At 40.7% G+C, this 14,078-nt stretch overlaps 1 protein-coding gene across 3 annotated transcripts in view; it reads left to right on the top strand.

Moving 5' to 3' along the window:
* CCL28 (chemokine (C-C motif) ligand 28) overlaps positions 1-14,078 on the top strand; it is a 37,317-nt gene that overhangs the window by 19,679 nt on the left and 3,560 nt on the right. The window contains exons 2-3 of one of the 3 annotated variants that reach the window (XM_011976445.1): positions 8,405-8,531; positions 12,823-12,920. In XM_011976445.1, coding sequence (XP_011831835.1) covers positions 8,405-8,531; positions 12,823-12,920 — 225 coding nt within the window. Of the gene's footprint in view, positions 1-1,435; positions 1,663-8,404; positions 8,532-12,822; positions 12,921-14,078 lie in introns of those variants that run through there. The other 2 variants (XM_011976446.1, XM_011976444.1) reach the window with 2 other exon arrangements.

Here is a 14,078-nt window from a genome sequence, read left to right as displayed (position 1 = left end):
CACGCCCGGCTAATTTTTTGTATTTTTAGTAGAGATGGGGTTTCACCATGTTGGCCAGGCTGGTCTTGAACTTCTGATCTTGTGATCCACCTGCCTCAGCCTCCCAAAGTGCTGGGATTACAGGCGTGAGCCACCGCGCCTGGCCATAGTTTCTCATTATTCAGAAAATTAGAAGAGACTGGTAATTAAGAATATGGAAATTTTCAAGGAAGGAATGGGCAAGTGTTAAATGCAGCAGAGATGTCCAATGAGATAATGTTAGAAAAATGTCTGCTCAGCCTGGGCACAAAGTGAGACCCCATCTCTACAAAAAAATAAAGAAAGTTAGCCGGGCATGGTGGTGTGCACCGGTGGTCCCAGCTACACGGGAGGCTGAGGCAAGAGGATCACTTGAGCCCAGGAGGTGAAGACTGCAGTCAGCTGTGTTTGTACCACTGCACTCCAGCACTCTGGCTTGGGTGACAGAGCAAGATCCCATCTGAAGGAAAAAAAGAAAAAAAAAGTCTGCTAATTGTAGGTGCCCTGAGAGTAGGTCTATGACTTATTAATTCTTATATACTTGGTGTCTGTTACAAAGACTGATACAATGTAGGCAGCACTCTATAAGTGCTTCTAGAATTTTACTGACATGACTATCACTTTCATTAGTAAAATAACACACTTACACGATTCAAAAAGAAACATGTCAGTACTAGATACTGCAGACATTTTCCCAAGGGAGATTTTTCTTGACTCAACTCAGGCTAAATTTTTAGTAGAAAAATATTAATAAAGGAAATATAGAAAATACCTTTCCAACAGAAAGAATAAAAAGCAAAGAAAAAGGATTTAAAATCGTAAAAAAGATAGAATAAATGAATACAAACCAAAAGATCAGTGTAGCAATGTCAATAACAGAAAAATACTATTTAAGCAAAAAGCTACAGTAGAAACAGAGGAATCTTACCGAAAGATAAAAAAGTTCACTTCACCGAAAAGCTATCTCTAGGGCCCAGACTCCTGTGAGGCAAGAGAGGTGATCGAGTCGTCAAAATGCAGTCAGATTTTTTTTTATTTAAAATTGCAGCTTTTTACTAATCATAGACTTTTTTGCATTAATTTTTATTTTGAAAAATATTGCATCCAAATATTGCTCATCTTCATTACGGAGCTCTTTTGGCGGTTCCTTAAATTCTGCACCTGAGGCTCCTGCCTCATTCTAATCCTGGCTGTGGACCAGCAGGGTACTTAGGCGTCTGAAAACATAACCCCAAGTGTTATATCAGAAAAGTAGACAGAATTGCAAGAAGAAAAAAAAAAAAAAGGCTGGCACAATCCCAGTAACAGTTTAACATACCCGCATCAAAAACTGATCAATCAAAAAAAATACTAGTAAGGGTTAAGGAAATGCGTGCACAATACAACTAGATTTCTCCTGCAGCTCTGTGAAGGGCAGCCCGCGGTAGGCCAGGCCTGGTCCTGGGCGCCCCAGCCGGCTGCCCTGGGTCCAGGCGTGCGCTTGCGGGAGACGTGGGCGTCTCCGCGTCCGGCCGTCAAGCAATGCCTGGGACTCCACCCTACCCTTCGCGTAGTACTTGTTATACTTCGGCAGCTTCTTCACGCCCAGTCCTCTCCCCGCGCCGGTAGGAACCGTCCACGGCCTTAAAGAAACCTGCTCACCAGGTCAGGGGCGCCAACCAGGTTGCGCACGCGCAGAGGCCGCAAGGGCAGCTGGACGTCGCCCAGGTAGACGACGTCCCGCGCCACCGGTTTCTTGTTGCTGTCACTCTGCACTTCCTACTCTCTTCCTTGGTCTCGGCTTCCGCTACCGCCCGCGGTTTTCCACTTCAGTCTCTCCTGGTCCGCAGTAGCCACGACTACAGATACCAGTAGCGCGACAGCCGCGAAGCGCCATAACGTCGTGCTTTTCTTTTTTTTTTTCTCTCGTGCTTTGTTTCTTCTGATTTTCCTTTTCCGGGCTTTTAGTTGAACACACGTTTTTTCCGTATATGTGTTTTAAATAAATGCATCTAGGGCTAAATTTAACTGTATCCCACCCATTATAATAAATAGTACTTTCACTATTTTCCAGAATAAGATTTTGTGGTTTCCTCTTTAACCCATGAGTTGAATGCTTTGTTTCTCAGCAACTTACACTTGTAAGTTTATAAATATATATTATTATTTATATCCAAACATGTATTTATTATCAGAGACAAGGTCTCTGTCGCCCAGGCTGCGATGCAATTGTCAGAGGCGAGTGAACCAGAGCAACTCCATCTTAAAATAGGAGCTAGGTAAAATGAGGCTGAAACCTACTAAGCTGCCTTCCCCATCTAAGTCACAGGATGAGATAGGTCAGCAAAAAATACAGGTCATAAAAGACCTTGCTAATAAAACAGGTTGCAGTGAAGAAGTCAGCTAAATCCTACCAAAACCAAAATGGCCCCAAGAGTAACTTCTGGTCGCTCTCACTACTACACTCTCATCAGCGCCATGACAGTTTACAAATGCCATGGCAACGTCAGGAGGTTACCCTATGGTCTAAAAAGGGGAGACATGGGCCGGGCAGGGTGGCTCACGCCTGTAATCCTAGCACTTTGGGAGGCGGAGGCGGGCGGATCACGAGGTCAGGAGATGAGACCATCCTGGCTAACACAAACCCCATCTCTACTAAAAATACAAAAAAAATTAGCCAGGTGTGCACTGCACTCCAGCCTGGGCCACAGAGAAGACTCCCTCTCAAAAAAAAAGGGGGAGGAGGGGGAGGGGGAGAGCGTGAATTGTCCATTCCTTGTTTAGCATATCATCAAGAAATAACCATACAAATGAGCAACCAGTCACCCTCAGGGCTGCTCTTTGAAGTAGCCATTCTTTTATTCCTTTGCTTTCTTAATAAACTTGCTTTCACTTTGCACTGCAGAGTTGCCCTAAATTCTTTCTTGCATGAAATCCAATAACCCTCTCTTGAGGTCTGGATGGGGACCCCTTTCCTATAACGCAGTGGCGGATCAAAGCCTCCAACTCCTGGGCTCAAGCGATCCCCCTGCCTTAGCCTCCCAGTAGGTGGGCCACAACGCCTGGCTAATCTTTTAAATTTTTTGTAGAGACAGGGTCTCACTATGTTGCCCAGGCTGGTCCTGAACTCCTGGCCTCAAGCAATCCTCCCACCTCAGTCTCCCAAAGTAGTGGGATTATAGGTATGAGCCACCACACCTGGCTCAAACTTTTAAACTGTTACTTTGCACAGGAAACTTCTCTTCAAACACTAAGAATTTAAAAAAAGAGTCATGACTGCAAATACAGTAAGATAAACCTATGAAATTTTGTGAGAATGAAGTAGAAATTGTGGATAAAATGAACAATTTCTTGGAAAAATAATAAATATATATGTAAATATATATATATATTTATTTACACACACACACACACAAGTTAGCCAATAACAAATCCAATTTAAACTTTATCTTTCCTCAGACACCAGGCCTAGATAGTTTTTGAAGTTTTACCAAAAATTGGAGGAACCGAAAATCTTTATCTTATACAAACTCTTTCAAAGGATGGAAGAACAGAGAAGAATACCCAATGCATTGTTGAGATTAACATACCGCATAATACCCAAAACATGGAAGGATGGTAACAGGGTGTAAAAGTGTAGATGAATTTATGAACAGAGGTGCAAAAATATTAATAAATAGCAAATCTTATACAAGATATAAAAATTAATATGTTATAAATAAGTATGGTTTATCCCAGGAGGGCAAGGAAGAAAATAGATTGATCCACCACAGCAATTTAAAATTATGTGTTGAACTTTCAATGGGCTAGGCACTGTTCTAGGCATTTAGCAAAGTAACAGATTTTAAAAGAGAAAAAGCCTTTATTTCCTACACAGGAATTGAGAAAGAAAGAGATAAAAATGATGATTTACCTATAAAACTGGAGTATCTATTCCAAACTATCACAAATAAAAAAATTCAGCAAGGTTGCTGGATACAAGAGCAACATTAAATAATCAATAGAATTCTTATACATAAAAATTAACTAATTAGAAAAAAGTATTTTTAAAAAGCTCATTCACAATACAACAAAATTTAAAAGGTACCTAAATATAGATCTAAGATATACAACATCTTATCATTTTTTTCTTTTTTTTTTTTTTTTTACAATTTTCAGTTATAATTTACTGTCTGTTATGGGAAAAATTACATGTTTCAGTAGACAGTTCATCAAACTTTTCTTTTTTTAACTTATGTCTTCTAAAATACTATCTCAGTTTGTTTTCTCTCTATTCCCACCAGTTAAGGTTTTCACTGACCTCTGTGTTCTAAGACTTTTTTTTTTTTTTAATTTAAGTTCTAGGGTACAATGTGCACAACGTGCAGGTTTGTTACATATGTATACATGTGCCATGTTGGTGTGCTGCACCCATTAACTCGTCATTTACATTAGGTATATCTCCTAATGCTATCCCTCCCCCCACCCTCCCCACAATAGGACCCGGTGTGTGATGATCCCCTTCCTGTGTCCAAGTGTTCTCATTGTTCAATTCCCACCTATGAGTGAGAACATGCGGTATTTGGTTTTCTGTTCTTGCAATAGTTTGCTGAGAATGATGGTTTCCAGCTGTATCCATGTCCCTACAAAGGACACGAACTCATCCTTTTTTATGGCTGCATAGTATTCCATGGTGTATATGTGCCACATTTTCTTAATCCAGTCTGTCATGGACATTTGGGTTGATTCCAAGTCTTTGCTATTGTGAACAGTGCCACAATAACCATACGTGTGCATGTGTCCTTATAGCAGCATGACTTACTTATCGTTATTTTCGTAAAGATCTTGGAGGACCAGGAAAATCTGAATAGCTAGAGAGATAATTCCATATTTATGAATGGGAAGACAATATTTTTCAGATCTTAGTTGTAATAAAATAAATAAATAAATAAAGTGTAACCAAAAGGTCTAAAAAGTGCCAGAATGCATATATTCAAATTCCAGCCCCACCATTTATTTCTTGGTCCTTTGATCTCCGGGAAGTTATGTAGTTTTTCTCTATATTATTACCCATTTATAAAATGATGATTAATATACTTCCTTCTATATATAGTTGCTGTGTAGATTATATAAATTAATTCACACATGGCAGTTACACTAGTGCCTGGCACAGAGTAAGAACTCAATAAATGTCTGTTATCATTAGGATGTTTGTTGTAGCCTTGCTTGTTACAGTAAAGTACTGGAAACAGTTACTTAAAAGTAAGACTGAAGGCAAATATGGAAAAGATTTAACATTAATAACATTTGGGTGATGAGTATATAGGTGTTTTTATTATTCTTGGTAGTTCCTCTGTGTTGAAATATTTCACGAGGAAAGGAGAAAAGTAGTAAAGTCATCATTTATTTATTCATATCTACATTTCCACAGAAGAATTAGTTTAGGTGAATTATCATGTCTTGATTTTTAAAGTTTCCATAGAAAGAGGTTACTGAACTTATGTTACTGGTATAAAATATAAAGCTGTCTGGTCTCAAAATGCTTTTCATGTCATCCTCCTACAACTTACATTCGTAAATTCTATATTCCAATCAAATTGGCATGAATCTGCCTTTTTCCACATTTGTATCTTTACACCCACTGTCTCCTCTATATTTACTGCCCTATTCATATTCTATCCATTTTCAAGTTTTCAGCTCAAATGCCACCACCTTGATAAAGATGAACCTAAGTCTCTATGTTATAATTTATTGCTTCTGCCTTTTAGTGTTCCAGATATCATTCTGTTTATCACATAGCCCTTGCCACGTTTTCTCTTTTGTTAGAAACATTTTCCCCCTACTTTCTTTCACACACACTCTACAGAACCACGCCAGTATTTTTAATGGAGCAAAAGTTGATACAATCTCAAAAGTGCCAGAGCAAACTGATTCAAATATGATTTAAATACTGATTTCAATTCACTGCATAGACACATCAGATGCTGCCCATGGAACTCCTATACTCTGGGCTTCACTGGCTGGTGAGTAGAAATTGTGATGTTCCGGGTCCCCACTTTCTTGCCTGGCAGTAATTACAAAGTTGCTGCAGGATTTCTCAATTCAAATATTCTTGACAATTCTCAAATAGTGGGTTCCGGAGAGGGGTACTTTCCCTCTAAGAGTCTGGGGGAAGTTGGTCTGATACTGTAGGAGGGATGATCCCTTGCATAATCAGAAACCTTACTCCCAGTTTTGTGGTTCCTCTGTTGGGCAGCTGCTCTGGATCCATTTGAAACCCACTGGTGGTTGCCCACTTCCTCCAGAGAGCTAACCTCAGTGCCTGCTTCTGAGGCCAGCTGGGAAACGCATCTGCTGATCTCACAAATCACTTTTCAGAGAAATTCCCCGGTGGATCTGCTGGACTTTGTCCTTCCCAAAGCAAAGGGAGCACCTCTAGGAGGGGTTAGAGAGGCAGTTGGGGGTGGATCAGGCAAAGTCTTGCAGCATACCTCGGATCCTTGCTCGTTCATACCTCTAGACTCCGTTGCTTTATCAAGCCCACTCTGCAAGACTTCTCTTATTTTCAGTAATAGTCACATATTTCTCTTCAAGGGAACCCCTTCTCCATCATACAGGTTTGTGTTTGTGTGAACTCCAATTCTGGAACATAAACTGATTATTTTCCATTATATTCCTGACCAAGGTGGTTTTTGCAGACAGGTTTTGGCCTCCCTGATCTCTTATCAGCTTGCCTCCCCAACAACCATTGTTCAGTATCATCTGAACAAAACTATGTAAATACTGAAGAAATGTCACATAATCATCTTTTTCAGCCTAATTGACACACCACAATCTCTCCCATATGGAAATTCTAGAGTCATAATTGAAATAAACGGAAGTAGCTGATAGCTTTTTAAAAATGGAAATATTCTGACAGGAGGCTACAGGAGGGAACCTCTAGGGGGCGATGTTACCTAACAGAATTTTACAGTTGCCCTGTTCGGAACTACCCAGTTCACGTTCTCCATTGCCTAACTTCCCGTGTTCTCTCCAAGGTTGTTTCCTGGCCTGTTATATTTTCTGCTTCCTCTGGAGGGCACTAGTTGCACCTACTAACATGTAATAAATGCTGGCCTGCTTCTTGCCTTTTTATAGTTAATCTGACTTAGATCAAGTGATCTCCAGCTGAGCCCATCCTACATTTATATTAATAATTGAGAAATGCAATCCATTTTACTAAGTATATATATAGGTCCCTGGTACTCTTCGGGCTTAAGACTGTTTGAATTCATATCAGCACTCAGATAACTCAAATTCCTAAACACACAGATTTTCTTGTGATTCTTAATTGCTACCATGCTTCTGAAAGTACGTTTCCTATTAGAGTTGCTTGGGTCACAACTAATCTTTGAGGCTAGTAACTCTTCATCTTTCTACCTTCAGGGTCTAGCATAGTGATTCGCATATAGTGAGATGGGTGAATGAATGAATGGGTGCATACGTGGATAAACCCAATACCTTGTTCAGGATATTAAGAGTTTGACTTAGGCAGCACAGCATAGCTAAAGAAAGAAGCAATTAGTTTTAGGAAATAAATGCATTAATAAATATAGGAACAACTGAATAAAATTCTCCATTTTAAAGTATAAAATTCAGTGGTCTTCAATATATTCACAGAACTGTGCGATTACCAATATATCATTCCAGCACATTTTCATCACTCCAAAAAGAGATCTTGTACCTGTTCGCAGTCACTCCCTGTCCCCTCCTTTCATTCGTCCCTCTCCATCTCTTAGCCCCCCAGCCCCTGGCAACCACTAATCTACTTTCTGTCTTTATGGATTTGCCCATTCTGGATCTTTCATATAAAGGGAATCATGCAGTATGGCCTTTTAAATCTGGCTTTTTTCATGTGTAATCCCATAACACTTTTAACATAACTCTTTAGCACTTATTTTACTGTGTTGGGATTATTTGTTTATGGCCTGCCTCCCACTGCACTACTAAGCATCACAAGGACAGATTATGCCTTGTTTATTTCAACTTTGAATGTAGAGCTCAGGGCCTGTCACAGAATGGGCAATCAATAAATGTTTGCTGAACAATTGATGCTTTTCCAGCTCCAAAATGCATGAAACACTGTGCAGACCTAACTCCTTTCATCTTTGATCAGTTTGCAGTACCACCAGAATCCTTGTCTGTAACTCTTTTCATCTCTTTCACTTGTTTTATGTCTTTGCCTAAATTTACATTTTCTCTTTCACAAATATAGCTTAAATTCCAGAAAATGGGGACATGTCCTGCCCCAAGTCTGTATTCACAAAGTCGTGTTTGCCCCTTGTTTGTGTGGATTAACATTCTGTTTCTCTGAAATCTTTAAAATGAGAACCATGCCAGTGTTCTATAAACTGTAAGATTTAACATTTTCTTTCTTTTCTTCTTTTAGGCATACTTCCCATTGCCTCCAGCTGTTGCACAGAGGTTTCACATCACATTTCCAGAAGGCTTCTGGAAAGAGTGAATATGTGTCGCATCCAGAGAGCTGATGGGGATTGTGACTTGGCTGCTGTCATGTGAGTGCTCTTCAGCCAGGAGGTCTAAACCTGCACAATGATTATTTCCCTGACCATCGAATAACAGGTTGGAAAGGCTTTGCTTGATTACAACATACAAACAGTCATCCAAACAAGGGAGAGAAGAGTAAATATTCTGTCCGTTAGGCCCCAGGCTCCCTGGAGTAAATTCATAATCTCTCTGTCCGAAGATGTCCTGAGCCCCATACCAGTGCACCATCTACTTCCACCCTGTAGTGCTGTGGTTAGCACTAAACTCCCCCAGTCACCAAAAAGTGTTCATGACTTTCCTAAGCAAAACAAAACCCCAAATAAAAGATGACTCTGTTATATTTCATGGCTTTTAACCTTTTCCAATATATGGGTTGCTGTCATTTCTACTTTCTGAATTCATCAGGAGCATATTATAAGGTTCCAAAAGGTAGGCCGTGTGTGGTGGCTTATGTCTGTTATCCTAGCACTTTGGGAGGCCAAGGCAGGGGTATCGCTTGAGACCAGGTGTTCAAGACCAGCCTGGGCAACATGGCGAGACCTCATCTCTATAAAAAACTTTAAAACTAGCCAGGCGTGGTGGCATGCACCTGTAGTCCCAGCTATTCGGGAGGCTAAGATGGGAGGATCATTGAGCCCAGTTTGAGGCTGCAGTGAGCCGTGATCATGGCACTGCACCCCAACCTGGGTGACAGAGTTAAATCCTGGCTCAAAAAACCACCACCACCACAACAACAAAAAGACAAAAACAGAAGAAAAGATTCAAAAAGAAGTGTGTAAATATCTATACCTGTCACAGTGCTATATGCAATCCAATCACAAATGCCAATCCAATCTCTGCTTTTGATTCTGTGGTGTTGGCTCATGATGAAACTTCCCTGCCCTGTCCCTGGCTCAGTTATTAAAAGCTTTGTTTGTGTATGTACTTAACATCTCTATGGAGGCTCCAACATCTGAACTGCATTGGTATTTAGTAAATCTGGATTCTGACAACAATGCTGTGAGGAAAGCATAAATGATCTCCCGATCACACACAGGAGAAAGCTGTGACTCAGCTTACACAGTTCACTTGTGTACAGCTCGTGAATTGCAGAAACGGGATGTGAACCCAGGTCTCTTAGTTCAGAACACTGTATACCTCCAATGTCATTCTAAAGCAGTGGTGGGACTAACCATAAAATGCCCTCTCCAAACTCTACTGCATCTGAGTATCAGGCATCTCCCTGGCATGCAGGTTTAAACACCATTTGTGGCTCCAGGTGATGCTAGTGAGTCATTTGGTGCTCCTTTCTTTGGGCTATAAATAAACCCGTTGCTTATGCCTGAGTTCCCGAGTCACTCAGAAACCTTATTCTTTCAGTGAATTCAACAAATATTAATGAATTAATGATTATGCGCCAGGCACTGTTCTATATGCTGGGGATGCAGTGGTGACAAAATGGGTTCTGTCTGCCTAGAGTCTCCAGGGGACTCTTTATCCAGCTGGGTTCTGCAGATCATCTTATGATTTAAGATGATCTCTGGAACTTGAAATGTATTTTACCCCCTTTCAGAGGGATTTATCTATTATTCAATTTTGAGGAAAAACTGCTCCAAGATAAGGGTTCTTAAAAGTTCAGAGGAAGAGTCTGTAAGATGTCTGTTGATAGACTTTCAACAGGTTAGGGGCTGTGAACTTCCTGAAATTTTTGTGTATGAACCTGTGAGCATTTGTAGAAGGTCCATAGGTTTCATAAGATTCTCAACGGTTCTGAGATCGAATAAAGTTTAAAGATCACACTCAGGGTCAGATGTAGGGGAGGAAACAATTCTTGATCCAAACTTGCATTAAGCATGAGTGTCTTTGTGGGAGAACGGAGAAGACTGATAATTTCCTCAGCATCTCAGTTCAAGCCACCACCTGGCTCCATTGGCTCAGGTGGTTTAGTCATCGGGAACCAGCATCACCTGTGGTACTCCAGGGACTACATACCAGTGAGGATTCTGAGGGGTGCTCCAAGTTCCCAACTTCTTTGAAAAACTCCTTGGTATATGTCTGGCTGAGATTCTACCAGTCTTTTATTTAATCTTAAAGAATACTGTTGATAATAGTTGGAGAGTAAAAAGTTCATAGACAATGCATGGATAGACAATGCATGGATAGACAATGCTTTAGGTGGTTAGAAACAGCTGGATATTTGTGTCGAGTGGACACAGCTGCACTAAATCTGTCTGAACCTGCTCCAGTTGCTCTGAGAAATTCCAAATTTTCAGCTCCTCTCAATTCCTTCCACCTCATTGGCATATATCACCTCAGACTTGAAGCTTGAAGGTTGTAAGGGCTCCGATAGGACTCCCAGAAAGGCTTGGAGAAAAAAAAAACAGAGCAAGTTTCTGTGGGTGTATAACACAGATTCTGGAGGTTATCCAGGGAAGCTATTGGTAACAGGATTTTCAGGGATGTTTCTTTGGGATAAGCAGGTGTCAGAGATCTGAAAGGCATAGGAACGGAAATGATGTTTTGCTGTGATAAGGCAAAATATAATCAGAAACAGAAGTCTTCATTTTAAAAAGGACTCAATTTTAACTAAAGAGGTACTAGGAAGCCAATCACCTGGATCCAAAAATATTTACTTTATTCAAGCATAATTTGTAAATTGACCTCTGTGCTAAGAAAGCTGAAAAATACAGAGTTGCTATGACCTAATCTCAAATAAAATTAAACTCTGTAGTATTTTTTAACCATAAGTTACAGATCCTCTCTGTTGTGTTTCCTGATGTTCAACATAAATAGATAAACATTCTCTTGTTTTCAGATTAGTTTAGTATGGAGCATGTCTACATTATCTAAAATGTAGTCCCTTAACCCTGACTGGGTATAAAGACTTTAAGATTTGAGAAAGTATTTAAGATGCAGAAAGCATTGCTAACACTGGAAATATAATTCCCAAGTAGCATGTATTACTAATAACAATTAATTAATATAAATCAACATACAGTAAACTTATTAGGCTTTTTTTCTTTTCTGCCTAGAAATAGGTCCTTTGTTTTATACCTTATAAATGGTCATTGTAGTTTTTGATGCCTGAGACAGCAGTTTTCTTGTTCAAACTCCTCCACAGTGACTTCATTAATGAGCTTCTGGATGTTTCTGAACATAAATACAGTAAAAAGTTGTTTTTCATGGCCAGGTACGGTGGCTCACACCTGTAATCCCAGCACTTTGGGAGGCTGAGGCGGGCGGATCACGAGGTCAGGAGATCGAGACCATCCTGGCTAACATGGTGAAACCCCATCTCTACTAAAAATACAAAAAAATTAGCTGGGCGTGATGGCAGGCACCTGTAGTCCCAGCTACTCGGGAGGCTGAGGCAGGAGAATGGCGTGAACCCGGGAGGCGGAGCTTGCAGTGAGCCAAGATCGCGCCATTGCACTCCAGCCTGGGTGACAGAGTAAGACTCTGTCTCAAAAAAAAAAGTTGTTTATGTTGGGCAGAGGTCAGAGGATTCTTAATCAAACAGACATTTTTTGTTGTGAGAAAATGTGAGGTTTTTAAATAGAATTATCTGGAAGGCTTGAGTAGTTTTTCAGATGTGGTTGTGAGACATTGTTGTGTTTCGAGGAATGGGTAAAGAAATAAAGTTTAGGGGATATTAAAGGTATAATCTCTATGGCAGGGCCACCCCTTTACGTCCATCAGACTATCTCCAGCTGTCCTCCTGTGGGTTAAGAAAAACAAAAATCAGGGATTGGCCTCATGATTTCTTACAGTCAAAACTCTCCACCTACAAACTCACCATTGGGAAGGTGGGGATTGGTGCCCATCAGAATACTATGGAATTTCAAGTAGGGGAAGGAATGTGGAATAGGCCAGCCCCCTTTCCAACATTACTTCATCTCCTTCTATCCTGGTGGAAAATACATGGGATCCACGTAGAGATTTAAGAAGTTTTTAAACTTTAGGATTCTAAAACATCATAGGATCTCAGATTTGGGAGCTGTGTTCTGGTAGCTGATTTTTTTTTCCTGGTTGAATTATATTGGGAGCTTGCGTCACCAGCAATCTTTGAAAAAGCCCACATGCTAGTTGTTGCGTATTTTCCTATGGTCCTCCACCTCTGTGAATCCTCTGTCTATATCTCTTGCATCTGGTTCTCTCCTTCAGCCCCGGTGCCAATGCCCCTCCCTGAGTACCATCTCTCATTTTCATAATGGACTTGAATCCTAGCTCTTTCCTGTGTAACTTGTGGGCTTATCTGCATGTCACTGAAATCTTTTTTTTTTTTTTTTTTTGAGACAGAGTTTCCCTCTTGTTGCCCAGGCTGGAGTGCAGTGGCACGATCTCGGCTCACTGCAACCTCCGTCTCCCAGGTTCAAACAATTCTTCTACCTCAGCCTCCCAAGTAGCTGGGATTACAGGTGCATGCCACCATGCCCAGCTAATTTTTGTATTTTTAGTAGAGACAGGGTTTCACTATGTTGGCCAGGCTGGTCTCGATCACCCGACCTCAGGTGATCTGCCTGCCTCGGCCTCACAAAGTGTTGGGATTATAGGCGTGAACTACTGTGCCCGGCCTGCATGTCACTGAAATTTTTATCTGCTCAATTTCTTTCTGACATCACAGGGAGAAGCAAGAGTTTTAGTCCTTTGGAAAGGGTAGGAGCTTCAATGCCAGTTTTTTGTTTGTTTGTTTGTTTGTTTTTGTTTCCTACGCAGCAGTGGTACAGCCATGTTTTCTCCTATGATAGCAAACCAACTGACCATAGTGAGAAATAGGTGGTGCTTTTTTTTTTTTTTTTTTTGAAGACTCTGTATCTAATACACATAGCGAATATATTGTTCTCTTATTAAGATGCTCTACTTCTTTCAAATTAATATTCCCCACATGGTGGCTTTATTATGTTAAAGCTCATTGTTACTTTCCCCCCATTCTCCCCACTTTTCTCCCATTTCAGGAGTCCCTACATTAGCTGATAATGATTCAACTTAGATCATCTAGAAAAACAGCAGCCTACTCTCTACTCCACCTCTGTTTTTTCCCTGAATAACAGGATCAGGAGTTTCAATTTATCTGGACACAGAAATACTGTATATGTAGAGCCAGCAGGATTTGTGACATTTGGTAAGAGCTGATGACCCCTCGTGGGGAAATTAGAAGTCACCAATATCTTTTTCAACAAAAAATTCTTCTAGTTACCAGAAACTGTGCGTGCTGCCCTAGCATTCTCTCAACCCACTGTGAGAACTTCATATAGAAAAATGAAAATGAACCAGGCATGGTGGTCATGCCTGTAATTCCAGCACTTTGGGGGCTGAGGTGAGTGGATCACCTGAGTTCAGGAGTTCAAGACCAGCCTGGCCAACATGGTAAAACCCCGTCTCTACTAATAATACAAAAATTATCTGGGTGTGGTGGTGCACACCTGTAATCCCAGCTACTCGGGAGGCTGGGGCAGAAGAATCACTTGAACCTGGGAGGCAGAAGTTGCAGTGAGCCGAGATCACACCATTGCACTCCAGCCTGGGTGACAAGAGTGAAACTCCATCTAACCAAAAAAAAAGAAAAATGAAAATGA

Source organism: Mandrillus leucophaeus, unplaced genomic scaffold (genome assembly GCF_000951045.1).
Source record: "Mandrillus leucophaeus isolate KB7577 unplaced genomic scaffold, Mleu.le_1.0 Scaffold1660, whole genome shotgun sequence".
Lineage (NCBI taxonomy): Eukaryota > Metazoa > Chordata > Mammalia > Primates > Cercopithecidae > Mandrillus > Mandrillus leucophaeus.
The sequence above is the reverse complement of the archived record's forward strand: the minus strand, read 5'-3'. Positions and strand labels throughout refer to the sequence as shown.